Here is a 27,273-nt window from a genome sequence, read left to right as displayed (position 1 = left end):
CATGGGACAGCTTGCACCCAATTTTACTAATTTGTATTAGTAAAATTATAATAATTTTTATAGTACATAAGATTGCACTGAAAATAATTGTTACCCGGTTTAATTGCAGGTACAGCACCTTTGAAAATGTCGAGCAACATCATATCAAAACTATTATTTTGTATACTAAAATGCATATTTTAACATATTTGCGCGTTTAAGTGTGGATATATATATATAAGTGACATTTAAGTCACCTTTGCTGTAACGGAATGGCATATGTTAACGTTTTCGAGTAGTATATATCAATTACTAAAAAAAAGGGTATTCTATATTCCACTCCACCACAAAGTGGTACCCGAGACAGGCATATCAGATTTGAAAACGCGAAAACGGAACAGAGCAAACAGCCTTCCGTAGGAAGAGACGCCTGCGCTGTGAAAGGCAATGTGTATTACCTTTGGTTCAAGTACTGGTTAGCAATCCGTAAGAGAGGCATATTTATGCCTTAATTTGGTACAGTTACCATGAAGAACAGATTTAATACAGTGGATATTAGGGTTGTCATTGCGGAGCTCAATGACAGGTAATGATAAGCTTACAATATTTTGGGTAGAAGCTTATGATAGCACTGACGTTTTGCATACACATTCTTAAGTTCAGTCCCTTGTCCAGAGGTCGTAATTGTACTACTGTACATATGGTGAACTACACAATTCCGATATTGGTAAAATATGCACCTTGACATTTATGTAATAGCCTGAAAATTGTTCCTGTATAGGCTTTTAAGAAAAAATTAAAATCAATAACCTCCCTGTCTCGTACACTTGTCTAACATCTGTGTAAAGTCGATTGCGCACAGCATTTTCTTAGCTAGCAGGAGTTTTTAAACTTAAAAAAAATGTAAAGTGTTGTTGTGGGTTATGATGTTGCTACAGGTTCCTTGGTATGAGAGTGAACAACGTTTACGACATCGACAATAAGACCTACCTCATCCGTCTGCAAAAGTAAGTGTTGTACAGTATCAATGTAAAACTGTTGAACAACGGTTGTCGCGTTAAAACATGTCAAGTTTTTTTGATTAAGCATTTCTGCATATTGGCTCTTTCAGCATCACACCCTGAAGTAAAAGAATCTGTTTCAGCTTTATTTCTTTATTTTTTATAATTGTAACTAATTCTCTTGGTTAAAAAAACACGAAACATTCGGTACATAGATTTAGGAAATATGATGATGCAGACACCTACTGTAACACCTAACAAATTCAGTTTCCTAACATAAACTGGTTAAAGCTTTTCGTCGGGTTATAAAGGCATCATTCATTAAAAAAAATTATTCGCATTTGTAAAGCATGAACCTTGAATTCAGGCATAAGTCATAGGATGTACTGTACATTCAAGCAGGCTCAGCACGAGTCTTAACAGTGAACAGGTGAAGTTTACAGAAGTTGGGGGTCTCACGGCACTGATAACCAGAGGCTTCTCTCTTACAGACCTGACTCCAAAGCTGTTCTGCTGATTGAGTCTGGAATACGCATTCACTCCACTGAATTTGAGTGGCCCAAGAATGTCATGCCTTCTGGGTTTGCCATGAAAGTAATTATACTTTTTATGTTTTCTTAACATTTTCTTTTTGCTGTGCTGTGAAAAATAAACTTTGCATTTCCTGTTTCAGTCCGTCCGCCCATTTCGGCCACCCTCTTACCCTCTGAGGGTTACGATGGGCAGAGTGTTACCCAGCAGCTGCAGGGCACAGGGAAGGGCTGCACCATGTGTGGGACATCAGCACATTGCTGAGCACACACACGCGCACACAGGGGGCAGAGATCCGCTCGCCCACCTGGACACCAAGCCTTTCGGCTGTGGAAAGAAACTCTTCCAGCCCTGGGGAGAACATGCAGACTCCACACTTAGATACTATAGGTTGGGTTAGAAGACAGGCACCCATGTGATATTTGTCTGTTTGCGCTTAGTAAATGTACTTTGAAAGCAGTCTGTGATGGATAAGCGTGTGAGCCAAGTATCCAGGTTCATTTAAGAAATGAAACTCTTTATGAATCCCCCCAAGTTCCTACTTTCACAGTGATTTCATTTACATAAGACTACAGTGGCAAGCAGCACAATATGAGTAAAGTACAAATCTGGAGATTTCCCATGGAAAATCACTTAACCGTTTATTTTGACCAGTTATTAGTTTTCTTTTGACTTCTGTAATTATTTTACAGCTTAAATCTTCCTAACCAAGATGAGATTCAGGCATGTCCATTCGTTCTTTTGTCATTTTGGAAATTTCACTCATTCTTGGAAAACTTTTTTTATTGAAGTATATCATTGTTTTCTTTACTTTCTCAAGTGCCGCAAACACTTGAAGTCCCGTCGACTGGTGTTGGTGAAGCAGCTGGGAGTGGACAGGATCATTGATATTCAGTTCGGTTCAGATGAAGCTGCCTATCACCTGATAGTGGAGCTGTATGACAGGGTGAGATGATTGTGGTGAATTACCTTTCTTTTTTTTTTTAAAAAGGTATCGCGTTTGTGCTTTTATTACTGTTAACATGGACAGAAGAAGAGACAGTGAGAATACTGCAAACATTATAAGCTCTGAGACTTCCTCTGAGTTTTCATTCACACATACCCACTGTCCTGATGCAGTTTGTAGTAGTTACTCGTGACTTCCTCAGTTTAACTCCTGGGATGTAAGACACACTGCTGTGTGTGTGTTGTTTTTGTATAGTGTACCATTGATCTTAATTGCCCTACATTGCTTATACAAAAGGAACATATTAATAAAGACACTGTTAAATAGGGTTGTGCTGACAGCTCTGAGCTGAGGTTTATTTTCAGTACATATCCACCTGGACTGACTGGTCCAGTAGTGTAGACGTGCCCCTTGTGCGTTAGTCCAGTATTGTAGACGCGCCCCTCGTGCGTTAGTCCAGTAGTTTAGACGTGCCCCTTGTGCGTTAGTCCAGTAGTTTAGACGTGCCCCTGGTGCGTTAGTCCAGTAGTGTAGGCGCGCCCCTCGTGCATTAGTCCAGTAGTTTAGAGGCGCCCCTCATGCGTTAGTCCAGTAGTTTAGAGGCACCCCTCGTGCGTTAGTCCAGTAGTTTAGAGGCGCCCCTCGTGCATAAGTCCAGTGGTGTAGACGTGTCCCTCGTGCGTTAGTCCAGTGGTGTAGACGCGCCCCTCGTGCGTTAGTCCAGTGGTGTAGATGGTGTAAAGCAGTGTGGACTCGTGACCGAAAGGTTGTGGGGTCGAATCCCAAGGGCAACACTGCTGATGTACCCCCTTGAACAAGAAAATTCACCCAAATGGCTCCAGTAATACACCCAGCCGTATATAGGGATAAAAATTTGAGTCATGTCACTCTGCCCTCTACGGGATGGCCGGACGGACAGGCAGGAGAGTGAGGGGCAGGTGTGTTGTGTCTCCTCAGGGGAACATAGTCCTGACCGATCACGAGTACACCATCCTGAACCTGCTGAGGTTTCGCACGGCCGAGGCGGAAGATGTGAAGATTGCAGTGAGGGAGAGGTACCCCGTGGAGAGCGCCAGGCCACCGGAGCCCCTCATCAGCCTGGACAGGTGATGGCTTAGTCTGGGTGGTTTAGTGGAGCAAGGGAGGAGCTGGGTGGAGGGCGGCTCATTTGTGAGCAGGGGTTGGCTGTGGGTGGTGGGGCTGATCAGTACCTCCAATCTCCATCTCCGCACAGTTGTTAAAGATTGAGCAGTTTCCCTCCATGGCGCACAGCCTTAATCATTCGCTCAACCCTGCAGGGGCATTTCTGAATAGACACCTGCGTTCTTCACCTGTGGGTGGTATGATATAGGGCACTGTGGCGCAAGGGCACCAACTGCGTCATTCCACGAAAGATAATGCTTCAAAGTCAACTTAGATGAAATAAAGCATTTCCGGTGTTTTTGAATGTTTATGTAAGTTTATATTGGTCGTCTAGAGCTGAGGTTTGTTCTTGTACTATACAGGCTCTCAGAAATCCTGTCCAGTGCCCCTAAAGGAGAGCAGGTGAAACGAATCCTAAACCCACATCTGCGTAAGTACTGTTACAGCTTACAGCTTTTCTTTTCAGCATTATTAACCTTCACTTGTTCCTTTGTAGCTTACACATGCTGTGGCAGCTACCTACTTGAACTTCGTAAATGAATATTGTTCAATGAAAAGTATTCTCTCTTAAGTTTCCTGGAGGTTATTCTTTTTATTTTCATTCTAATTTTTTACCTTCTCTTTTTTTTTCAGCCTACGGTGCAACTTTAATTGAGCACTGCCTGATGGAGGTCGGTTTCTCTGGCTTTGTGAAAGCAGATGCCCAGTTTGATGTCTCTCTAGGTACCATATAAGTGATCTGCTGTGACACGTCTCTTAGGCTTAGGAAAGAATTGGAGGCAAGGGGTTTACTGTCCTAGATGAGCACTGTCCCTGAAGCTTCACCTGCTCCATTGGTTCACAGAGATTCTACATATCCAACCTCACTTTCTTTCCATTTTTAAAATGAATTTGAAGTCTTGAATATCAAGCATTTTTTTATTAGAAGCTTCAGGAGTCCAGTGTTTTGGAATATACTGTATAATAATAGTGTGCAGTCCAGTTACTTAAAAAATGTAAAACAATGATTTAATTATTTCTTTATTTTCAAATTAAGTCTCTGATTTATCATTGGCAGCCCTGCTCTCTACTGCTGTGAAGTAATTGAGATTTTTTTTTATTTCTGAATGTATTTGTGAATGAGGGAAGGGTGTTTTTATTCTTCATCGCTGCAAAAGAACGGTCAGAGTTAATCCATAATGCATGTACTTGGGTTAAGAATTACTAATGGAAAGGTAAGAAAGGGTACATGTGAAAAGTAAATTAAATTGACATAAGTAGTGGAGTACTTCAAGGGTCTATGTTAGGGGCACTGCACTTATAAAATGTTTTTAATATTCCAGAGGCACCTAAAGTCTTAGCAGCTCTACAGAAGGCAGAAGAGTTTATGGAGAAATCTGCAAACTTCAGTGGAAAGGTATTTTTGATGTGTGTCATATAAGTGATTTGGGATTCTGGTCTGTTCGTTGCTAGGGATCTATAAGCTGGTGATTTATTACAATAAGATGATTTTTTTTTTCAATTTCTAATCATCTGTGCCTTTTTAGGCAATAGCCTTCATGCTGGGATGTTTAAAATATCAGGATATGTGTTTTTTCATATGAAAACCAGCATTAATACTGATTAATAATGACAAAATGGAAATGAGATTTTTTAAAACAAATCTGCTCTCTCTCAAATAGTCATAGGCACATTGTATTTAATATTTATTTGAGAATATGTTTGCATTGCATTGTGTTTGTAGTGTTTACATGTATTCATTTGCATATAATAATTTTCTTGTCTGTTAACTTTATTTTTGCTTGGCTTCATTAACAGGGGTACATAATACAGAAGTGTGAGAAGAAACCTAGTTTGGCCCCAGACAAGCCTCCTGAAGATTTACTCACGTAAGGATCTCTAAATATGCTCCATGTGATTTAACCTAATTTGACATTTCAAAGTCATGTAAAATGCGAAATGGCCACCTTAATATTGGGAGTGTTCTAACTAATGTTTTAACCCTTTCTGTGGGAAATGGAATTGAAAATGAATATATACACAGAGGGATTAGGAAATTGCTTTTGATGTGTTAGGTTAGTGTTCTGTCAGACACTCTAATTTGATTTTCGTTTACGTGCTGGTGTTTGCAGGTACGAGGAGTTTCATCCCTTCCTCTATGCTCAACATTTGAAGAGCCCCTATGTGGAGTTTGAATCCTTTGACAAGGTAAGAGATACCTGCTGCATTATCATTACCAGTGGCTAAGCAGGGACACTGCAATGCAGGCTTCATATCTTGATGTTAACATGAAGCAACCAATATTAAAATGCCTACCCTGTTGATTAATTTTTGTTTTAATTCTTTCATGTTTTAGTTCGTTATTGTCAGATAAGTAGGAAAAGATGAGTAAAACTTTCTGTGATCCTGAAGTCTATGAAGAACATGTTTTCCCTTTCTGTTAACCGGATACTTGCATCATTTTTCTCTCCCAGGCAGTGGATGAGTTTTACTCAAAAATGGAGAGCCAGAAGATTGACGTGAAGGCGCTGCAGCAGGAGAAGCAGGCCTTGAAGAAGCTGGACAATGTGCGCAGAGATCACGAGCAACGTCTGGAAGCTCTGCACCAAGCTCAGGTAACCCTGCACAGGGCACAGGGCCACCACACTGCAGAGGGCCACCAGACTGCACAGGGCACAGAGCCACAAGACTGCACAGGGCCATCAGACTGCACAGGGCACAGAGCCACAAGACTGCACAGGGCCACCAGACTGCACAGGGCACAGGGCCACCAGACTGCACAGGGCCATCAGACTGCACAGGGCACTGGGCCACAAGACTGCACAGGGCACAGAGCCACAAGACTGCACAGGGCCATCAGACTGCACAGGGCACAGAGCCACAAGACTGCACAGGGCCATCAGACTGCACAGGGCACAGAGCCACAAGACTGCACAGGGCCATCAGACTGCACAGGGCACAGAGCCACAAGACTGCACAGGGCCATCAGACTGCACAGGGCACAGAGCCACAAGACTGCACAGGGCCATCAGACTGCACAGGGCACAGGGCCACCAGACTGCACAGGGCCACCAGACTGCACAGGGCACAGGGCCACCAGACTGCACAGGGCACAGGGCCTGAGGGCACAGTAAAGAGCTGCATGGGGAGTTGGGCTTGGTGTCCTGGAATAAGGAAAATACCTCACAAGGTTCCACCTGAAACTGCAGCACATGTTAAGTGTAATAATAATTCTTGACTCAAATCAGAAACAGCTTCACGAGTTAATCAGAAGTCTTGGGCATTGTTTTTAAGTTGAGAGAAGAGCATGCAGACGAACATAAATCAATCAATCACACCAAATAAGAGAGCACGCTGATGAGAATCCCCTAAGTTTTCATGTTTGAGTGACAGGGCTGTGCTGCGCGTGTCTGGCGCGGGGCGAGTGACAGGGCTGTGCTGCGCGTGTCTGGCGCGGGGCGAGTGACAGGGCTGTGCTGCGCGTGTCTGGCGCGGGGCGGGTGACAGGGCTGTGCTGTGGGTTGCAGGAGCTGGACCGGCTGAAGGGGGAACTGGTGGAGATGAACCTGCCGGTGGTGGAGCGGGCGCTGCAGGTGGTGCAGAGCGCCCTGGCCAACCAGGTGGACTGGACAGAGATCGGGCTGATTGTGAAGGAGGCCCAGGCGCAGGGCGACCCTGTGGCCGGTGCCATCAAGGAGCTCAAACTGCAGACCAACCACATCACCATGCTGCTCCGGTGAGTGTCTCTCACCAGTGGGCTTGTTCTCATTGCCTAGTTTTACCCAAGCAGATGTACTGTAAATAAGTTTAAACGTATTGTAGCTGACTACCTGTGTATGGAAATTTGGGCTGCAATTTAGAGCTCAGTACAATACACCTCCTTTGCTAGCCAATCACCAGACTTACTGTGGGCATGTAACAATGGAAATCTGTCCCCTACTTCAGATACAAGGAGTGGAATTGACACGTTTTGGATGGATGAGCAGTGGCTTGCTTTGCATCTTAGGAACCCGTACACTAGGTCTGATGAGGAGGAAGAGGAGGAGGAAGAGGAGGAGGGAGGAGACAAAAGCCAAGCGCAGAAGGGGAAGAAGAACAAGGGCAAACACAAGGCACAGAAGAACAAGCTGCAGAAAAACAAGCCCCTGCTGGTGGATGTAGACCTGAGCCTGTCTGCGTATGCCAACGCAAAGAAGTGAGTTGGAGTGCTAGAAAAGGACACCCTAACTGGCATTTAAACACAGGCACTCGCATGCCTCTTCCAACACCGGTGTTGTAAGTGCATTAGGAGAAACACAGCACCTAAATGTGAACATGATCCTAACAGGTATGTTCCTGATAGCAGACTTTTTACCTATAATGTATGAGGTCGTCATAGTGTTAACAGAGATAGCTACAGTAATACTCTACATATGATGTTTGTTTTAAAGCATTTTATGAAGATAATTTTTTGCCACATTTCCAGCTCTTTCAATTGCAGCTCTCCATCCAGACATTATAGGTAAAAGGAGCTAAAGAAAAGTGAAACTAGGGCAAAAACTAAGTGTTAAAGTAAACTGTTAGCTTAGCGTTTTGCATTCCCACACTTGGCCTCGTTAGCAGAATTAATATGTTATGTTTTGTATGTTATGTATTAATATGTTTTTTCTCCCAGACACTTCAAGCACCTTGTGGAGATTTTTTATTTTATTATTAAAATTGTGTAGTATTTTCTATGGTTTCTAAGAGGAAATGATTTTTGGTCAGGCTCTGATGCTGGGATCTTTAAACTGATATCAAAAACTGACACTTAACACTGGCTTCAGACGTGTCTTCTGGCTCAGATTTATCACTGAGCACTGTCAGAGTACATGCAGATCTCATTATCTTTTCACGTCTTCATTAACATTTCAAAGGGTTGACACAAAGCCAACTGAGCAGATTTCTTCAGAATGACCAGTGAAACACAAATCAGAGGGCACAAGTGGAAACTGTGTGTTAGTGCATTTAACAATGAGAACAGATAGCCCTTCTTTACCTGCAGGGTTGTGGGAGTAGGGAACAAGCTACCCAGCCATGTTGTTGAAGCTGACATCCTTGCTTATTTCAGGAAATGGCTATGAGATCCTTGGATTAAATAACTACTAACTACTCAGCAGACCAAATAGCCTCCTCTGGTTTGTAATCTTTCCATGTTCCAGTGCTCAGTCTTGTCAAACTTCTCTCTCTCTCAGGTACTACGATCACAAGCGGCATGCTGCAAAGAAAGAACAGAAAACTGTGGAGGCTGCAGAAAAGGTGATGTGGTGTGGCATTGGAATGCTCTGCAGTGGTCAGTTATAGAGAAGACGTCGATCAAGAACTAAGTCTGTTTTAGAAAAGAACACCTCACTTTAAAAACTTGCACTGTGGTCATGGTGTTGCTTAGTCGTTTTTGTTGATTTTGCAGGCTTTCAAGTCTGCAGAGAAAAAAACAAAACAAACGCTTAAAGAGGTTCAGACGGTTACCACCATCCAGAAGGCCAGGAAAGTCTACTGGTAAGGAAGAGTGGCAGGTCTGGTTTTTAACCTGACAGATGTTTACTTGTTATTGTGTGGTATCTAAATAATCACATGTATTGTGGTTGTGCTTTGTTCAGAAACTTTACACAGTGCACACGCAAGGGGTCCGAGTGTTGAGATTTGCTGTTATTTCTATTTTCATGCTTCAGGTTTGAAAAGTTCCTGTGGTTCATCAGCTCTGAGAATTACCTCATCATTGCCGGGCGGGACCAACAGCAAAACGAAATGATTGTGAAGAGATATCTGAAGCCAGGTGGGGGCCTGTACAGCCAGCCAGTGCACGAAAGATAGAAAGTTGTGTCAAAGAGTTGCCTTTCTGAAAATCCAGCGTGATTGTCAGGACAGAACATGCCAATAGTCACGTTGAGTGCAGATCACCTACAGTATAACTCATTTTGTAAGGAAACAGCAAGACCAGATAATACTAAAATAGGGTGTTGCGGTGGCTCTGTGGCTAAGGATCTGTGCCTATGGCTGGAAGGTTGCCGGTTCGTATCCCGCAGCCGGCAGAGGAATCCTGCTCCATTGGGCCCCTGAGCAAGGCCCTTAACCCCAACTGCTTCAGGGGCACTGTACAATGGCTGACCCTGCGCTCTGACCCCAAGCTTCTCTCCCTGTCTGTGTGTCTCATGGAGAGCAAGTTGAGGTATGAGAAAAGACAAATTCCTAAAACAAGAAATTGTATATGGCCAATAAAGTGATCTTATCTTATCTTAAAATGTCTTAACTACAGTACTTTGTACTGAATAATTTTAAGATGGAATTAACTAGCAGATACCTGCCAGATGTTAAGTGTGTCTGCTGCTATATGTAAAGCACCTTAGGATCCTTTAAGATGAAAAGCACTATTTAAAAGGTAGGTGTTATTATTATTAGTCCTGCAGGGGTTATTGAACTTTCTTGTCCACTCCAGTTTGAGGGTGTTAAAAGGCAGTGTCTGCTTTTCCTGTGTTCATTCATAGGTGACATTTATGTGCATGCTGATCTCCATGGAGCCACAAGTTGTGTCATCAAAAACCCATCAGGTGAGCCTCTGAAGCAACTACTAGCATGTAACTCCTATCTGCTGCTACTGGTGCACAGCCTTCCTGACTCAGGGATTAGTCCTCCGATACACTGCCTCCTGGAGTCAGGGATTCGTCCTCCGATACACTGCCTCCTGGAGTCAGGGATTCGTCCTCCGATACACTGCCTCCTGGAGTCAGGGATTCGTCCTCCGAAACACTGCCTCCTGGAGTCAGGGATTCGTCCTCCGACACACTGCCTCCTGGAGTCAGGGATTCGTCCTCCGATACACTGCCTCCTGGAGTCAGGGATTCCCCTTGGACTGTGTGTTGCTGGCCTTTCCATCCACACCCGTGCTTCTGTGGTCTTCAGTTATGCACCCACTGCAACATAAAAAGATAAAATGGGTTGTTTCTGCGGAATCAGTTTGCCATGTGTCATTTTTAAGCTTTTATTTTTTCTGCCATGACACTGTTTGCCTTGTTTAGTTCTGTCTGACTGAAGACTGCAGTCATGGTTGTCCTGGTGTCCCAGGTTAAGCCAGATTGTTACCGTGTGCCTGTCAGCTGTGTTGTTTCGGTATGTGCTGCAGATGAGCCCATTCCTCCTCGCACCCTCACGGAGGCCGGGACCATGGCTGTGTGCTACAGTGCTGCCTGGGACGCCAAGGTGATCACCAGCGCCTGGTGGGTTCACCATCACCAGGTGAGTCTCGAACCGCAGAAGAGAAGAAAACCATGAGACAAGAGCAGGCCTTTCAGCCCACCTTAGTGTGCTGTTTCTCTCACAAAGCATGATTCATCAGGCTTCATGTCAAAAGGTGCCTCCATCTTCTCCTCCAATTTCTTGCTTAGTCATTTTTATATTGTTAGCTCATAATGTAAAGATTTTTTGGGGGTCAGTGCAGAATTCATGCATGCCCACTTTCAACTAGCAAATGTTTTTTTTATAATTTAGTGTCAGCAATTATTTATTATATATACACCCAATTTCAAAGTAGTCAGTTTTGTCTCTACATTTCTGCACACAGTGGGAGAATGAGCAGGTAAAGACCAGCCCCTCTGACCCTTCATTGAGCTATTAATCTTTCATGTATTGCAAGCTCTGTGGTGATGTGCAGGAGCTTCACTGCCCACCCTGACATCACTGCAGGTGCCTGGGATGTCACAGGAGACAGCACTAACCCCGGTGGTGCTGTGCCTCTTGGGCGCCTCCACTTGGTGAAATCTGGTTACAGACTCAAACATCCATCAAAAAGTTTAATTAAAGCTAAAAACAAACTTGGGATTACGTTATTATCCCTCATTTAATATCCCTTTAAACAATCTATTGGAATAATAGCAAAGCATTTCCTCTTTGAAGTGTTTTACTGAGACTGAAAAGATTTCTTTAACCTGATCTGTGCCCTTAAAGCATTGTTGCTCTTGTTTGGACATTTTTATTAAAGCATCTGTATGACACAAATTGTTTTGTAGTATTCCAGATGTCTAGCAGCAGATTGTTAAACCATATCAGCACCAACGCTTAACCCTGACACACTTTGTCCCTGCAGGTCTCCATACGCTGAATCACTAATCGGATTTTGCCCACTGACTAGTGGTGTGCCCCACCTTCAGTGCATTTCTGTGGCCTTGCCACGCCTCTCTCGCTTCTCACACTAGACAGCATATAACCCTTCACCTGCCTCTTGTCTCCTCCTCCTCACACCTACTCCAGACAGGCAGCTTGTATCTGCTGCATGTCAGTGGAGACTGCTGTGTGCAAAAGGACCCTTTATCCTAGTGGGGTGAGCAGAAGTAAAGATGAGACAATCCCAGATGCAGTGCTGATTGTAAGCCTGTCTGTATTTGTTTTCTAGGTGTCCAAGACAGCCCCCACAGGAGAGTACCTAACCACTGGGAGCTTCATGATCCGAGGTGCAGAACGTGTCCTGTGTCCACTGTCCTACTTGCAACAGCTGTCCACTGAGGCTGTGGATCTCCCTGTTCATTGATTGATTTGACTGTTTCTCTGACAGTGTCAGCAATGTAATGCCGGAATGTATTCACCTAGTTGAAAAAATCTCAGCCAGGGTGAATCGAAGTTGTTTCACTATATGAATTGCATGTTTGCACAAAAGAGAAGGAACAGGTACAACCCAGTTCACTGTAATAATGCCCCCACTAAAGATAGTGTCTCATCTGTTTGTGTGAGAATGTCCTACAGAGAGCACATGCCGAGATGGAGTCATGCCCCCCCCCCCCCCCCCAATTTCTTAAAAGATGTAAATCAGCAAAGGAACTTAACAAAAGTTATACATAGGCTCTAAGTGAATGCAGTGCAAAAGTACTTAGGGTATATATTGACAGCAGCATTGCCACCTCATAGCCTGACCTCAAACTAATGCATCGGTGTAGAAATTCCTTTTATGAAATTCAGTAGGACAGAGTGCCACCTCCTGTTCCACCAACATCAGTGACAAGAGCAGTCTGGATTTGCTTGGGGGTCTGTCTTCTCTGTACTGACCAGCTCCCATCTTGCTTAGCTTCTGTGATTTGATTAGGTCAGGCTACAAGGTGGTACCACTTCTGCTGTTTCACCTCATGGAGAGTTGACGTGGCACAAAAGTCTATCCATGTCGGTTCGCACTTTTTGCTGCATTTCCATTAAAATGCATCGAATTTTGGATTTATTTGACATCTTTTCACTATAGGATGAAACTCAGTACGTTCAAAGACCAAGTAAGTGAGCGTTTTTTGTCTCTTTTCAGGGAAGAAGAATTTTCTCCCCCCTTCCTACCTCATGATGGGCTTCGGCTTCCTCTTCAAGGTAAGCGGTGAGGCTGTCCCAGCGGGAGGAATGCACTGACATTCCCACTGTAAAGCAAAACCCAGCAGCCTCCAGAGGGCAGCACTGGCTGCTCTATAATTGCTTACACTTATATAGCTCTTTTACTGGACACTCCACTCAAAGCGCTTTACAGATAGTGGGGACTCCCCTCCTTTACCACCAGTGTGCAGCCCCACCTGGATGATGAGACGGCTTTCAAAGTGTGCCAGTATACTCCCAACACACCAGCTCTCCATGGGGAGGAGAGCAGAGTGATGAAGCCAGTTCAGAGAGGGGGATTATAAGGAGGCCATGACTGGTAAAGGCCAGGAGAGAAATATGGCCAGGTTAATGGGGTAACACCCCTACTCTTTTGGAGAAACACCCTGAGATTTTTAATGATCACGAAGAGTCAGGACCTGAAGGATGGTGCCTTTTGTACTGTACAGTGATCCCATCACTACACCGGGGCAGGTGCTAGATTTGCAAGGGTGGTGTTGGCGTACTGGCAATGTGTGTTTGGGGCGGGGGGTGCACTGGCACAGATTCGGACAGTGATGCGCACGGTGGCGTGACGGTAGCCTGTGTGCACTTGGGCAGGTAGACGAGACGTGTGTGTGGAGACACCGCGGAGAGAGGAAGGTGAAGACGGTGGAGGAAGACATGGACTCGGTGACGAGCAGTACAGCTGACCTCCTGATTGAGGGTCCAGAACTCACAGGTAAGCACTTCCTCTAAAGTAACCGTAGCTAATAGATGCACGCTCACACCTGTTGTCTTGTACATGTGCATTCAGAAGTGCATTTATTTGTACGCTGGCTCAAAATCAGGATCTCTGTGAATCTTCAGCCACTGCAGACACCTGCCTTGTAGTACACCGTATTCACCAAGGTAGTGCTACTGTCCTGCCTACTAACAAGACAAAACTGCAATATGGGGTTGTGATGTCTAAAAATGATAACTGGGGGCACTTTCCTACACAAAGCATAGTGGGAGACTGCAATAAGGCTACCCAGTGAAGTGGGAGTCAATAAACTACCCAGCCATGTCAAAGATGATACCCTGGATCATTCTGTCTGGAAGAGATTCTCAGGCCAACAAGCTTCTAGCAACCAAATAAGCTAAATGGCCTCTTCTAATGTGAGACCATTTCTAATTATTTCTTGATCTTCCTGTCCGGTGTCCCCCCCCGATCTGCACACAGGGGGAGAGAGCAGCAATGAGGGTGAGGGCGAAGGAGAGGAGAGGCCGGTGGAGACAGGGAGCCCAGGAAAGGAAGACAGCACTGGAGAGCAGAAGCAGCAGCAGGAGGGTGAAGATGGAGAACTGGATCAGAATTCATCCGAGGAGTCGGACCCCGAGGAGCCTGAGGAGCCCTCAGAGGGGGAGGGCCTGGGCCGGGGGGAGCCAGGTGACCCAGAGGGGAAAGAGAAGGGTGACTCAGCTGTGAAGAGTGAAGACGAAAGCCAGGAGATCAGCTACCCGGACACCACTATCCCACTCTCCCACCTCCAGCCTACCAGGTATGGGAATCAGGAACGCTGCTGACCTTATACAAAGCCCTTTCCTGTTTGTCAAGATCCCAGCTAAATTGCAAAGATTGAAATTGAAACTGAAAAATTGCCAGCTTTCTTCAATACCAAATACAATATTTACAAATTAGTAGAACAAAGTTCTGGTGTAATTAACCACTTGATGTAAATATTTCATATGATGTCAAAATGATCATCAAAAACTCAAGTGTCCTTTCCTGTTGGGCCATGTGCGCATATATAAGATGACTGCTAAATTGATATACGACACAATGTGATGTATGCCATTCGATAATTGTAACAGCTCCTGACTCCTGAATTTGTATTTCTCTATCCAGGAGCATGCAAAGCACATCTTTGGGGTTTAAAGATGAGCCATCCAGCCAGGTGAGCTCCAGCGTTGTGGTCCTGTGGTCCTCACACAGGGAAGTGACCAGTGAGAGCTTCCCGAGGGGCTTGCTCGCCGTGAGGTCACTGAGGGTCACCAGAACTCTGTGGATTTTACAGGAATCAGAATAAGCTTTTTATAGTTAATATGATCCCATTAGAGGGTCCATACATCCACTGTCAGACAGAAAGACAAATGGAAAATATTCACAGTTCTTGATAGTTCCCCAATGTGTTCACAGCTGATGAATCGTGTGTCTAATGAAGAATTGGCTTTTTTACAGGCTGATGGTGACGGGCAGGCAAAAAAATATCTCACAGCCAAACAAAGACGGTAAGAGCCCCTCCCCCACCTCTCTTCCTTTTTCGGGTTTTGTGGGTTTTGTAGTGTTAAGGAAATATGCGCTGACGGATTGTTCTGTCCAGGGACATGAAGAAGAAGAAGAAGCAGAACGGACCTGAGGACCTAGAGGAAGCGGAGACAAAGAAGGAGGATGCTGTGACCTCCTCTGGAGACAACCAGAGCAAGCAAAACCCACCTAAGACTGGTCCCACCCAGCACTTGAAGAGGGGCCAGAAGGTACACTACCTGTCAGGCCTGCTGCAAATGAGGAATATCTGTCTGCACAGTGGGGTATAATACCATTCTAGGACTCAAGAGGACCTGTGCTTTGAAAAAATACTTTCCTTTGGCACTATAATAATAATAGTGACATTTATTTTTATATAGCACCTTTAAAAGTGGCTTCTCAAAGCCACTGGACAGCTTTACATAACAACAACAAATAAAAGAGAAGATCCCTACTATCTTGAGGGAAGATAGTAGATCGGGGTGTAGGAAAACCAAGGGGCAACACAGAACAAGTTAAATAAAAGTCCTTCTGAAAGAGAAGGGTTTTCAGTCTATGTTTTGAAGGAGCTCAGGGAAGGACACTCTCTGATATCCATAGTAATAGAGCTCCAGAGCTTTGGGGCGCAGCAGGAGAAGGTCCTGTCACCCATAGATTGAAGACGGGCCTGGGGGACAGACAGAAGACCAGAATTAGACAAGAAAGGTTGCGAGGTGGGGAGTAGAACTATACTCTGACAGGTACTGAGGTGCCAAGCTGTGCAGAGCCTTCAGGCTGCTAGTGATGGTCGTCTTCTTGATTTTATCACCCAGAACAAAATGAAGAAGATTAAGGACAAGTACAGGGACCAGGACGAGGAGGACCGGGAGCTACGGATGAAACTCTTGGGGGTGAGGCCTTGCCGCTGGGGAATGTCGCACGTGTGTTTGTCTAGGAGGATGTGTGTGTTTGCACAAGCATTTATTTAAATCCGCCCTCATCTTACCTCTGTTTCCCTGAGATTTTCTGTTTTCCCCACGCCTGTGTCCATGTCCCTGGCTCACTCACCCTGGGCCTCTCTTGCTCGCTCTCGTCCCCACAGTCCTCTGGCTCCAGTAAGGAGGAGAAGGTGAAGAAAGGGAAGAAGGGAAAGGGGAAGGAAGAGCCGCTCCGAAAAGCCCCTCAGAAACCTCGTCCACAGGGCAGCTTGGCCAAGAGACCTGAGCCCCCTGTACAGGTGGAGGAGGAAGAGGAGGGAGCGGGGATAGAGAGGGCCGCCCCAGAGCAGGAGGACAAGGTAGAGCAGGTCCGGACCGCCTCCCACTGCTCACAGTGTGTTCCAGCAATATTACTCATTGATTCATTGTCTCTGTAGTGACCGGGTATTTTAGTAATGAATAAAATATTACTGTCTGAAATATTCCATCATTTTCTAATTGATTTACTTAATTTACAGTAATGCAAGCCGGATAAAAAAGATTGTGCCGTCACCTGTCCACGCAAGTGCTTGGGGCACCGCGCCCGGTCCCTCGGTTAGAGCCGAGAGGAGTGCGGGTGTCCTTCGGTGCAGGAAGGTCCCGTTCTCACGGTGATGTTTGTGTTGACAGGAAGCAGACGATCAGGACCAGGAGGCCCCAGGAGCAGAGGTATGATCTCCCACAGGAGAACAGGATCTGTGTGTGTGACGTGGTCCCTATATGCACACTGCCTTACCACAATGAATAGCCACGTGGTCCTCGAATATTTGAATTGTGTGGTTTGTAGCCTGATACCTGCGCAATGTAAAGCAGTGGAAGACCGGGCATCCTTACTGTACTAGTGGAAAGTGATCTCAACAGAGGTGTGGAAGCTGCAAAGTGCCTTCGGTTCATGGTGTTCCAGACCTGCATGGTGTGTTAATTCAGACTGCTTTGGAAGCTTGCAAGAAGTGATAGGCAGGTCAGGCCTGCTTTCAGGTATTCTGTACATTTTTGGTAGGGCAATATACATGTGTGCATGTACAGTATACATGCAGACTGTCCATTCACGGTGCGTGAAAGGATCCCTGTCTTGAGTTTGAGTGTGTTGTCTGTTCCTTCTTGTGTGATGTTGAATGAACAAATTGTTTGGGGGTAGGGATTTTATTGTTATTGTTGATTTTAGACTCTTTACCAACTAATTTTCTGATTTTTAATCTTATGGGACTGGAAGGGATCCGACTGAGTGAGGTTGTTGGATGTTGTTTTGTATTAGGATATTGTACTGCTCTTATATCTATATGTTGTTCATGGGCTTTTAATGTGCAAGACAGATTCCTTTAGAGGCAAAAAAGGTCAATTCATTCATTTCATTATTGGTGTTGCAGGAAGGAGAGAACCCACTGGACTCTCTGACAGGTCAGCCCCACCTTGAGGACATGCTGATGTTTTCTGTTCCAGTGTGTGCACCCTACACTGCCCTCACCAGCTACAAGTAAGATCACCACCATGGGAATGGTGGGGCTGTAGTATCTTTCATCCAGATCTGTTAAATGATAGTGCAAGTTTATGTTGAAACATCACAACAATCTCGACATCTTATTTAAATGCTTCCCTTCTGTATATAAGATAGTTATATTTGAAAGGTATCAGGTTATGCCTGAAGGTGTCAAAATAGAATTGTACGTTGCTGCCTTTTTGTTTAGCTTTCGTTGTTCCTGAATCCTATTTTCTGGTGCTTGAAAGCATAATATGCACTAAGATTTTTTGTTTTACAATTGATTAGAAGTAACAAGTATCATATCGCTCTGTTATAGGTACAAGGTGAAGCTGACTCCTGGTACACAGAAGAAGGGAAAAGGTAGGAATTTAACTTCAGCTCTTACTGTGTTTGATTGGAAAGGAGTGGATTGCTCTTTTGAAAGACACCATGTATACCTCCCTTTGCTCTGAGAAGCTGTTCTCAGAAGGTTTTCTCTACATCTGCTCCAAAGTAACTTACAGGCTGTGTGCCTGTCGCCATGTCTGGTCCGTGGCGACCCTTGAAATGAGCCTGGTTTGTGTTCATGTTCACTCAGCGGCCAGAACTGCGGTGCAGAGTTTCATGCGTGCCAAAGAGTCGACAGCAAGAGAGAAAGACCTCTTCCGCAGTGTGAAGGTAATGATGTGAAGTGTAGAATAGCAACTGCCTAAATATGAATAACTTCAAACAAAGGCCATCCGTTGTTTACGTACTTTTAATGCCTTTTTATATTTCAGGACACGGATTTATCCAGGAATATACCAGGAAAAGTTAAAGTATCAGCACCCAACTTGTTGGCGGCAAAGAAAAGATAAACCAGCACGGTGGTCATAGAAAAGATGCTAGGATAAATCTGGTGTAAAAATGTAATTTAGCAACTTTGGAAAGTACTGGAGTTTTGGATTTTTTTTAATGAGACAGTATAAACAGCCACATTTCAAGAATGTACAGAGAACGCTGTGAACAATAAAAAAGAACAACTGTAGCACTTTGAACGTGCATTGAACGTTACCATTAACAAGAATTGTACATGCATTTCTTCATTTCTGTATGAACAATTAAAGCATTTCAAAACAGTAACACCAGAGTACACTTTAACCCAAAACAAAATGAATATAATCAGATCTTCTGAAAGGCACTTTTGCAGGTGATAAAAGGGCAGTTCCAATTTACGGTGTTGTTCTGCTGATTGGACTGACAAGAAAGGACCAGTTGACAAAATCCAGAATGGTGTTACAGTTGTTTTTTGCTCCCTCCTCAAGACAAAGGCTGCCTTTTAATGTTTTGTAACTTAAGATTTCCAACTTTGAGCAGAATAAATGACACTTGAAAACATCTAGTTTTTCTTGTTAGTGTTATCGATGATCTGATGAAGAGAGGGCTGGATCAAAAACCAGCCTGAGTGTGGAAACCTCTGCCCTCAATCACTTACATTCAAAATAGTCTGGCAGAGGTGACCAACCCTGGTTCTGGACAGCCACCATCCAACAGGACTCCCTTCAGTCATCCTTGAAACAGATGAGCTTGCATCGTTTTCCTAAGTCAGGCAGGAAAGTCCAGCCGTTATCTTTAAGAGCTGAAGTTATCACCAAGCTGATTTGTGTACCAGCTTCAGTGGTCAAAACAAGTCTCAGGTTTTTAGAAATGAATTTAAAGTTGACTCCAAGCATCTGATGGATTGTGGCACTCCAGGGCTGGCAGCCAAAAAACCTCTCCAGAATAAACAATAGTTGCAGATAAGACCTAGGGGGCTTCCAGCCTGGTCCTAGAACACAATAAGCTCTTTTGGGTTTAATTCTACCTGAGCAAACCTGAATAATTGAACTGAGTCTGAATCACAAGTGTTTCCAGACCTTTAGCTACTGAGGTGCATTACATTCCCTATAAAACCTGCACAGTGGTAGCTCCACATTAAGTGAGGATCAATGACTGAAAGCGTCTTAGATTTAACCAAACAATATCTCCCCTGAAACTTTATTTTAAACAATTTACATACTATACAAGCAACAAATGTTTGCACAAAAATATGCTCTGTATGTGCAGCTCAAAAACTAGACAAATGTACAGTACTTTCTCCTAGCAAGAGAACACGATCCCGTGGCTCATAAATAAACATATAAAAGAATATAAACACCCAGAGCGTATCCCCTGTCTCTCACGGCCCAGTGTTGCCACCCGAGGAGCCCACTGTGCTGTCTAGTCTCTGGGAAAGGAGGCGTAGCAGATGGGGGGGGAGACACTGCCAGGCTCCAGCCAGGATATCTTTGTACCACAGCACAGCCTCCATGCAAGACCTGAGCAAAGAAACAGGCCCCGGGTTAGGAAGATCATTATTTGTGTTTCAGCTGACAACAGTCTATTGCCTGATTTACATCGAGAGTTATCAGAACAGTCTCTTGATTGTGTTGCAGTAGATCAGCTGCAAATGACTGGAACACAAACCCAACAAAAAATCGTACTCACCTTACAAGAGACTTGGGCTGAACACTAAAGATAAGGATTCTGTTACTGTGGGCCTGTTGAATGGGAACAAGAAATCACACCACCCATTTTAGATACTGTGCATTTCCACTTGGCTATTGAAAGACAAAGATGACAACATGAATTACCCCAATTTCAATATCCTTTAAATTGTAAAAATGCATTAACATAAAAAAGTATTAATGGTTTTACAAAAGAAGTTTACTTGTGGCATGCAGAACACTGTACACAGTTATACACTGTATGTAGCAGAGACTAAAGGACCATTTTTAGAATCCATCATTAGACTGAAAAATGCAGTGCTAATTATCTTGTTGCTTTTGACACGTCACTTGAAGAAAAGCTTCATGCACTATCATTATCTTAGGTCTGACAAAGTATAATGGGCCTCTAACAGAAAAATACTGAATCTCTTCTTAGCCCTGCTTTTCTAAAAATAACACGCCAGTATAAATGATGGGATTAACGTGACTTTATCTTTCATTACAAGCTTCCTGGTGTCAAGGGAGCTTAGTTTAATTGAATGTAAATTTATCCCGAAAGGTAAGTACTTACAGCAAACTGTTGTGAAAGCAGGTTGTTCGCACAGCCACCAAATACGATCACCTCTCCTTCCTCACTGGTGCAGGCTGTGTGCCACAGCCTATAAAAACAGGTTGGGCAACGTCAGGTGAGCTTAGCAGTACAGGAGTAAAAACCTGCTCTCCCCAGAACAGGCTCTTACGTTAGTTCTGAGGTTAGATCTTTCTAATTCCAACAAATCTAAACAAAAGCATAAATATGTTTACATTTTTGCACAGTGTGGTTATATTGATTATACTTGTATGAACTCAAATGGCCTTAAATCATGATTATTTGAAATAAACCCATGTTCTATACACCTTACCGTAGTACCATTGTTCTGATTAGCGTTTACCTGGGGCTCTTTGTGTGGTTGTGCTTGAAAGGTTTCCATTCATTCTTGCTTACACAGTACAACCAAGCATCACCTGAACAAAAGAAAGGCAAAAATAAGTCATTGTGGCATAAAGGAAGAATGTTTACTTGCATATTGAACAATTATAAAACACTGTACTCTCAGGCAGCCTTCATGTATACACAATACCCACTACAATCTATTTTGACCAGGACTGTACACTTTTCCAGGCTACACAAATTAAATTAACTTTGTGTTTATTAAAATTAATTAGATTTTTTATTTGATACTATAAAGAAGAAGGTTTGTCATTATCGTGTTTTCTGTTGTTCTTATCTAACCCTCCTGGATAAGCCGCAAATTCAAACAGAACTAAAAATTCTACTGAATAAACTGCATTTGAGATGGGGACAATTTCCCCACCCACACTCCCCCGATGTCCTGATTTAGAGAAGAGTTCTCTGCACCCGAGGCCTCAATGAAGATTTAGAGAGCTGACAGCAGGGAGACAGCTCTGCCACTCACTGAGTGTCCGCTTATCTGTGGTGAACCCCCCGAACAAGAAGAGGTGATCAGGAGACACAGGGTTGAAGGAGTGCCAGGAGCGACCCACTGGACCATGCTGTGGCACGCACCTGAGGGAGAGGGTAGCAGTGCTATCAGGGTCTTCACAGGGCAGCGCACCACGACTTCACTGCACAACAGCAGTGCACACGCGTACACAGAAACACTGTTCAGGCATTAATATGGAGTGCTGTCTGCAGCGCCTCATCCTAACCTCTTCTAAGCAGTACATACCTTTTGGTATGACCAGCAAGATTTATACAGAAGATTAAAACACAGAACAACAGACACATAATACATACACTTCTGTCCACTCCCAGGTGTCCAGGTTAATGAAGAACAGGTCGTTAAGACGGTACTCCTATGTGTGGGGAGGAGAAACGATGCCAAGTTACTTACACGCGCAACCTTGAGAATCGTGAGTGAGCCACACGGGGCATGGCAGCTCTTACCCTGTATCTGCCTCCGAACACGTAGCCCCGGTTTCCCAGAGTGGCGCAGGCGTGGGCAGCTCTTGGGGAGGGGGGGTAACCCTGGAGGGGAGCAAGAGGCGATAAACAGTCTGGGACACAGCAGCGCTCCACACACGAGCTGGGGCAGTCCCCAGCCTCACACAGCACACAGTCCCTACCACACGTTACTAGCCGGTGAGTAAAGTGAAATGATCTGTACCTGCTGCACAGCCAGTACAAGCCATCCTTGGGCAAACTAAACCCCAGCATGTGGACAGGCCAGAGCTCCACACGCCTCAGCCGGCCACAAACGTCAACAATTCCCCCTGATGGGACCGTCAAAATGAATCTCGTCTGATCTGATCACAGCACCAATCTATAGCCTCCACCGGGAAGCGATGCCAAAAACATGGATTCGTTGCCGATCGTTGCCAGCCTTAGGTCAGTTTAAAGAAACGTCCCCACCAGGGCAAATCGGAACAGCTCTGCGTACCTTTGTGATGGGCTGGCTCCACGTCAGAGTCCCAAGATCCAGCATGTGAACGTGATTGTTCCAGCCGCGGGTACTGCCATTGGCCTGCAATGCAACACAGTGCGTACAGCAGTCTCTCTCGTAATACTGCCAGTTATTGATTATCAATTAATTGAGCAAGTATGTTTACTAGGGGAAATAAGAACAACAGCTCAATTATACTGAAAGACATTTCAGTTCACACAAAATGTGATTCACACATAATATTATTACCAAAACTACTTTTCAAACATCAGACAATTTTGACAAGACCTACATATAATTATGAAACAGACCAATGTTTACTTTGCCTGTAAAGGTTTCGTTCCACAGTAAATCGGATAGAAGAATATTTCATGTTCTAAGTCTTAATCAAATCTGTTAATTTAATTAATGGGCTGCATCCAATCTAGACACATTCCTGTTGTAAGAAAAAGTATTCTAACCATTATTTTACATTTCCAAAATCAAATTAATTGCATGGAAGAGCGCTTCTCACAATCTCTTCCATGGGTTTAATAAGAGAAACCTACAAAGAAGACACACTGCATACTGCCTTACAAAAAATGATGTCTCGTCATATTCGAAGGTTCCAGTATGTTCTCTGCTGGCTGCATAGCCATACCCTCCGAAGTACACCAATCTGTTGGAACAAGATATTTCTGCAGTAAGAAATAGCTTTCCAGAAAAGTATATGAATGGTGTCAGAAACTAAATCACTACCACTAAATCACTATAATCACTAAAACTACTACCAAGGCTATGAATGCTTCACACATCACAAACAACTGATAGCTTAAAAGAAACATGAAGAGTTGATATCTACTGCTACATTCTAGGAGAGAGGGAACGATAATACACATGGAAACATTAAAATGATGCACGTAAATGCAAAACAGTTCTCCACTCCAAAACTGGAAACATAAGAGCTGTCTCTCACAGATAAATTTTAAAAAATGTTACACTCAACCCTTTGAAGTTCTACCAGTATACAACTTCTTAGTGGCAAACACAAGCACAACAACTGTGAAACAATCTTCGCAACTGCGCCTGCCCCTCTTATATACCGATTCTCGCGCTCTCGTATTAACAGATGCATTACCAATACTAATTCGGACATGGTAGTCTCTAAAATTATTTATATGATTCTAGTGGGTGGAAGTGTGCTTCTTGCTAGTCTTGACTCACAGAGAGAACGCATGAAAATGCTCAAGGGGTAACTCTCACCTGTTGTTGTAAACCCAGCAGCCCAGCTTGTCCTTGCAGGTAGGGGGCAGTCCTTTCAAATCCTTCATCTTCTCCCAGGTAAGAGTCGAACACCTCAAAGGCAGTCTGTAGCACTGCACATCCCAAATATGCACAGGTATGAGCAATCCGAAACAAGGCAATGCCTGTTAATCCAGTCTTTTTACCCACCAACAGATACAAATAGCAAATTTTCCAAACCTACTGTTTGCTCACATCAGTAGTAGTTACCCATGAATGTGAACCATACATTTTGAAAGCTTTCAAGGAATTTGTTTTGAAAGAGGGCCTGCAATGCGATCTGAACTTGTTGTATCGCATGATAAGCTCACCCTGTTGGTATTCCCTCGGTTGTGATGTCCCCCAAAAAGATAAAGAACTCCATCCATACACACGGCACAGCTGCCCGACATTGATGGGGGGACATCGCCCTCCGCCTGCCTCTTCTGCCTGCAGAGAAACGCCTCCAGTGAGAGAACTGCCTGGACCCACAATCTCAATACTGAGCCACAGGATTTCCAGGAGAAATTCAAGTGCTATACTGGAAACAAATGTGTCTATTCACACAATTCCAGATTTCTTTTCTTAAAAATGCCACGGTCTCACACGACACGCAGACTTTCTTAGAATTTGAAATCACATTACCATCCTTCTGTCTCCATGTTATAAATCCAGAGTTCACCTCTCGGCAAATAGAAATCAAAATGCCCAGTTCCTCGGGAATTCTGGAAGAAAGAGTAAAACACTGATGCAGGGGCTACAAAACCATAAAAAATTAATTCATTCATTCAGGACCATTACTTTGTGTAATACAAACATTACCTTCTCTGAATTTATAAAACTTGTTAGTACACTTATCTTTTTGTCTAGTTCCACATTTTAGGAACTAAAGATCACAAGAAGCTTTAAAAGACAGTGTCTCTCGTTTGAAATAATCTCTCTTATAGCGCAGTGAGTATTTCTGCGTACTTTTAATACCACTCACTTAAAAACAGGATTTAGAACAGAGCTGTCAATCTTTTCCAGCTGAGGTGTCCTTTTCAAGACATTGTTCAACATGAAACCAAACTGCTGTTTGCGGTAAGAGAAGACCCACATGTAAGAGCATAGATTTTGCACACCATTAGACTTTAGAATGTTTGAAAACGTGTAACGTTTCTCTTTACTGTGCTCCTCTAGGACAGTGTCGGAGAACCTTGAAGTGGCTAATGACCCTTGAGTTAGCATATTTGGCAGATCCTAAATGGAACCACAAGCAGGACAGACACTGACATGAGTCAGAAGCGCATGAAAGAGTTACTTAAAAGTGACAAATTCAACACACCTTGTATCCGCCCCACACATACATATAACTCCCATCAGCCACTGCGATGTGGCCGCTGCGCTCGGCAGGTCTGTCGGTCTCCCCCTCGTACAACGTGATCTCGGAATTCAGCGGGTCGTCGTCATCGTCGTCTGCGGTGTCAGAGTCCTCCTCTTCATCTGCTGAGTTCAAGTCAAAGTCCTCCTCATCCTCCTCTTCCTCGTCGGCCAGCATCTCGGGATCATACTCATCCTCATTTGCTTCCGCCATGCTGTCCTAAAAAAACACAGCCATCACCTTGCTCATCAGGGAACACACACCCTCTGACTCCAGCCTGTTCCGGATACAGTGGTAACTGCTGCAACGTGTCAATCAAGTGTAATTTAGTTGGCATTTGTTTTCAAGGGCCTGTAAAGCACTGCATTCACCACTTAAAAGGTTGAACTTAAAATGCGTACTACATAGATAACGCTTTAACTTGCAACGACAGCTGAACGTCTTCACAAAGGCCAGTGAACAATTTACCTATTATATGCAACTTCTATGCAACACGTAAAATAAATACTGAACGTCTCAAAAGTTCAATCCCTACGTTTTATGCGAAACGCAGTAATCCCCCGGAACAGTGTTTAAGAGACGTACTGTTATTACGCCCTCGAAAGCGAAGCTGACGACGTCTATATACGTACAGTAAAACATCAGGTTACGAATCGCGTCTAACTCAGAACTGGTTCGCTCTACCTTAGTCATCACACGGAAATATTTCAAAATACATCGTTGACAGAGTTGCGGTCTGGTGGGGTTTTAACCTTTTGCCTGTGATGCAACTGAAGCAGCAAGTATATGCGAGAGCTGGTGTTTCCACCGGAGCAAAAGGTTCTCGAGGGACAACACGCAACGCAGCAAGTTGTTTTGTTTCCGTTGTTCAGATGTGCGAGGAAGACCCGCCTGTAAAATGGCATTTTTTAATGCGAAAGTGGAAAGCGTGTCCTTAGAAAACGTAAACGCACAATGCAAATACTTTGGATTTTTTTCTCTTTTATACTAGTTAATGGAATTTCCTTTCAGGGGCCTATATGTTAGAATGAAAAGGCGAAACCTATGATGCAACATTGGATTACTTACAGTTGTTGTTACAAGAAAATAAAATTTCTTTTTTCAATTGTTTTCGCAGCTGCTGCTGCTGCTTGCTTGCTGTCTGTCTGAAAGCGAAGATCCTCGCGCCAGGCCTGGCAGGAAGTGATGTACCTGCAGTAGCAGGTCACAGTCGCCATCTTTTTAAGGTCACAAGAGTCCTGTTGGTGCTGTAGTAGTCTGTGTTATTTCAATGTCATCGTGATAAAACTGTTTTTTCTTTCAAACCCGATATCGATTTACAGGAGCTTCAAGAAAATTCCAGATAAGTGTCACATCTGCATATTTTTACTTCCTTTACCTAGCTTTTTTTACTATTTACAAGTTTTCTAGGGGCTTATATTTAGTATGTTACAGGTGACAAGATATGTACTATATGTTACACAGGTGTACAAGGTGCTATTGTTCAAAGAAATAAGTAATTATTGCACAATACATATGAATTATCTATTTTTGATGTATGGTGCTTCCATTTAATATACCTCTAAGTTGCAAAGTGTAACAGATTTTGGAAAAATTGAGTATTTTGTAACCTGGTTGCATCTCACCTCACCGACTTTTCGTACTATTTCAGACACATATATTAGGGATTCCAGAATCGTATGCATCATATTTGCGATGGTTGGGAATATATTATTGTTGAACTGGAAATAAACTATTACTATTACTATTACAGCTTAAAGACAGAATTGCTACCTTAAGATAATTTACTGGGTGTCTTCAAACCCATGCTGAAATATTTACTTCAGCCCAAAGCCCTTTAAATAAGCTTTCCTGAAGTGTTAGGGAGAGAATTGTTGCCACTACAGCCTAATAGGTATTATTGACTAAAAAAAATTAAGCTTCATTAACCAGATCATTTTATACGTATGAAAGTGAGACGTTTGCCTCCTTAAATTATAACAGTACAACACAGGTGACGCTATGCTTTCACAAAGAATATAAAAATGTGCACTTTGCTCTTGACTGTCCAACTCTCACAACGATTAACCTGGTGTATCTGCAAGG

At 43.7% G+C, this 27,273-nt stretch overlaps 2 protein-coding genes across 5 annotated transcripts; one reads left to right on the top strand and one right to left on the bottom strand.

Annotated features, from left to right (window-relative positions):
• Window positions 1-402: 402 nt before the first annotated feature.
• On the top strand, window positions 403-18,642 carry nemf (nuclear export mediator factor). 2 transcript variants are annotated; one of them, XM_088648107.1, is made up of 32 exons: window positions 403-565; window positions 918-986; window positions 1,472-1,574; window positions 2,332-2,457; window positions 3,415-3,563; window positions 3,963-4,030; window positions 4,234-4,323; window positions 4,923-4,996; window positions 5,398-5,468; window positions 5,712-5,787; window positions 6,054-6,194; window positions 7,107-7,315; window positions 7,586-7,774; window positions 8,793-8,856; window positions 9,008-9,096; window positions 9,270-9,373; window positions 10,083-10,145; window positions 10,718-10,830; window positions 11,984-12,041; window positions 12,875-12,933; window positions 13,534-13,654; window positions 14,138-14,456; window positions 14,804-14,852; window positions 15,137-15,186; window positions 15,279-15,432; window positions 16,015-16,092; window positions 16,284-16,487; window positions 16,789-16,827; window positions 17,526-17,632; window positions 17,955-17,998; window positions 18,216-18,295; window positions 18,397-18,642. In XM_088648107.1, exons 1-32 carry the CDS (start codon window positions 507-509, stop codon window positions 18,472-18,474), a joined length of 3,297 nt encoding a protein of 1,098 aa, XP_088504233.1. In that variant the 5' UTR covers window positions 403-506; the 3' UTR covers window positions 18,475-18,642. The 2 variants fall into 2 exon arrangements, with proteins under 2 accessions (XP_088504233.1, XP_088504235.1); XM_088648109.1 differs by having other exon boundaries at window positions 404-565; window positions 16,284-16,478.
• Window positions 18,359-26,404, bottom strand: klhdc2 (kelch domain containing 2). Of its 3 annotated transcripts, none has more exons than XM_088648112.1 (14): window positions 26,257-26,404; window positions 25,153-25,407; window positions 24,474-24,553; window positions 24,161-24,278; window positions 23,811-23,923; window positions 23,145-23,226; window positions 22,566-22,649; window positions 22,073-22,153; window positions 21,923-21,981; window positions 21,582-21,691; window positions 21,057-21,129; window positions 20,696-20,783; window positions 20,123-20,175; window positions 18,359-19,953 (listed from the first exon to the last, which is right to left on the bottom strand). In XM_088648112.1, exons 2-14 carry the CDS (start codon window positions 25,399-25,401, stop codon window positions 19,815-19,817), a joined length of 1,329 nt encoding a protein of 442 aa, XP_088504238.1. In that variant the 5' UTR covers window positions 25,402-25,407; window positions 26,257-26,404; the 3' UTR covers window positions 18,359-19,814. The 3 variants fall into 3 exon arrangements, with proteins under 3 accessions (XP_088504238.1, XP_088504236.1, XP_088504237.1); XM_088648110.1 differs by lacking the exon at window positions 26,257-26,404 and adding an exon at window positions 25,941-26,074; XM_088648111.1 differs by lacking the exon at window positions 26,257-26,404 and adding an exon at window positions 25,873-26,020.
• Window positions 26,405-27,273: the final 869 nt, after the last annotated feature.

The sequence above is a fragment of the Lepisosteus platostomus genome, chromosome 10, assembly GCF_059453375.1.
Source record: "Lepisosteus platostomus isolate fLepPlt1 chromosome 10, fLepPlt1.hap1, whole genome shotgun sequence".
NCBI classification, from domain to species: Eukaryota; Metazoa; Chordata; class Actinopteri; order Semionotiformes; family Lepisosteidae; genus Lepisosteus; species Lepisosteus platostomus.
The sequence above is the reverse complement of the archived record's forward strand: the minus strand, read 5'-3'. Positions and strand labels throughout refer to the sequence as shown.

What these genes read in the sequence shown, in the direction of transcription:
- klhdc2 (XM_088648111.1), bottom strand. An exon ending in TGCTTTCACAACAGTTTGCT is followed by an intron (nt 20,176 to 20,695) that starts GTAAGTACTTAC and finishes CCCATTCAACAG; the next exon opens with GCCCACAGTAACAGAATCCT. An exon ending in CAGCCCAAGTCTCTTGTAAG is followed by an intron (nt 19,954 to 20,122) that starts GTGAGTACGATT and finishes TTCTTTGCTCAG; the next exon opens with GTCTTGCATGGAGGCTGTGC.
- nemf (XM_088648107.1), top strand. Translation starts at nt 507, where the DNA reads ATGAAGAACAGATTTAATACAGTGGATATTAGGGTTGTCATTGCGGAG. An exon ending in GCTTCGGCTTCCTCTTCAAG is followed by an intron (nt 12,934 to 13,533) that starts GTAAGCGGTGAG and finishes GCACTTGGGCAG; the next exon opens with GTAGACGAGACGTGTGTGTG. An exon ending in AGGAGGCCCCAGGAGCAGAG is followed by an intron (nt 16,828 to 17,525) that starts GTATGATCTCCC and finishes TTGGTGTTGCAG; the next exon opens with GAAGGAGAGAACCCACTGGA.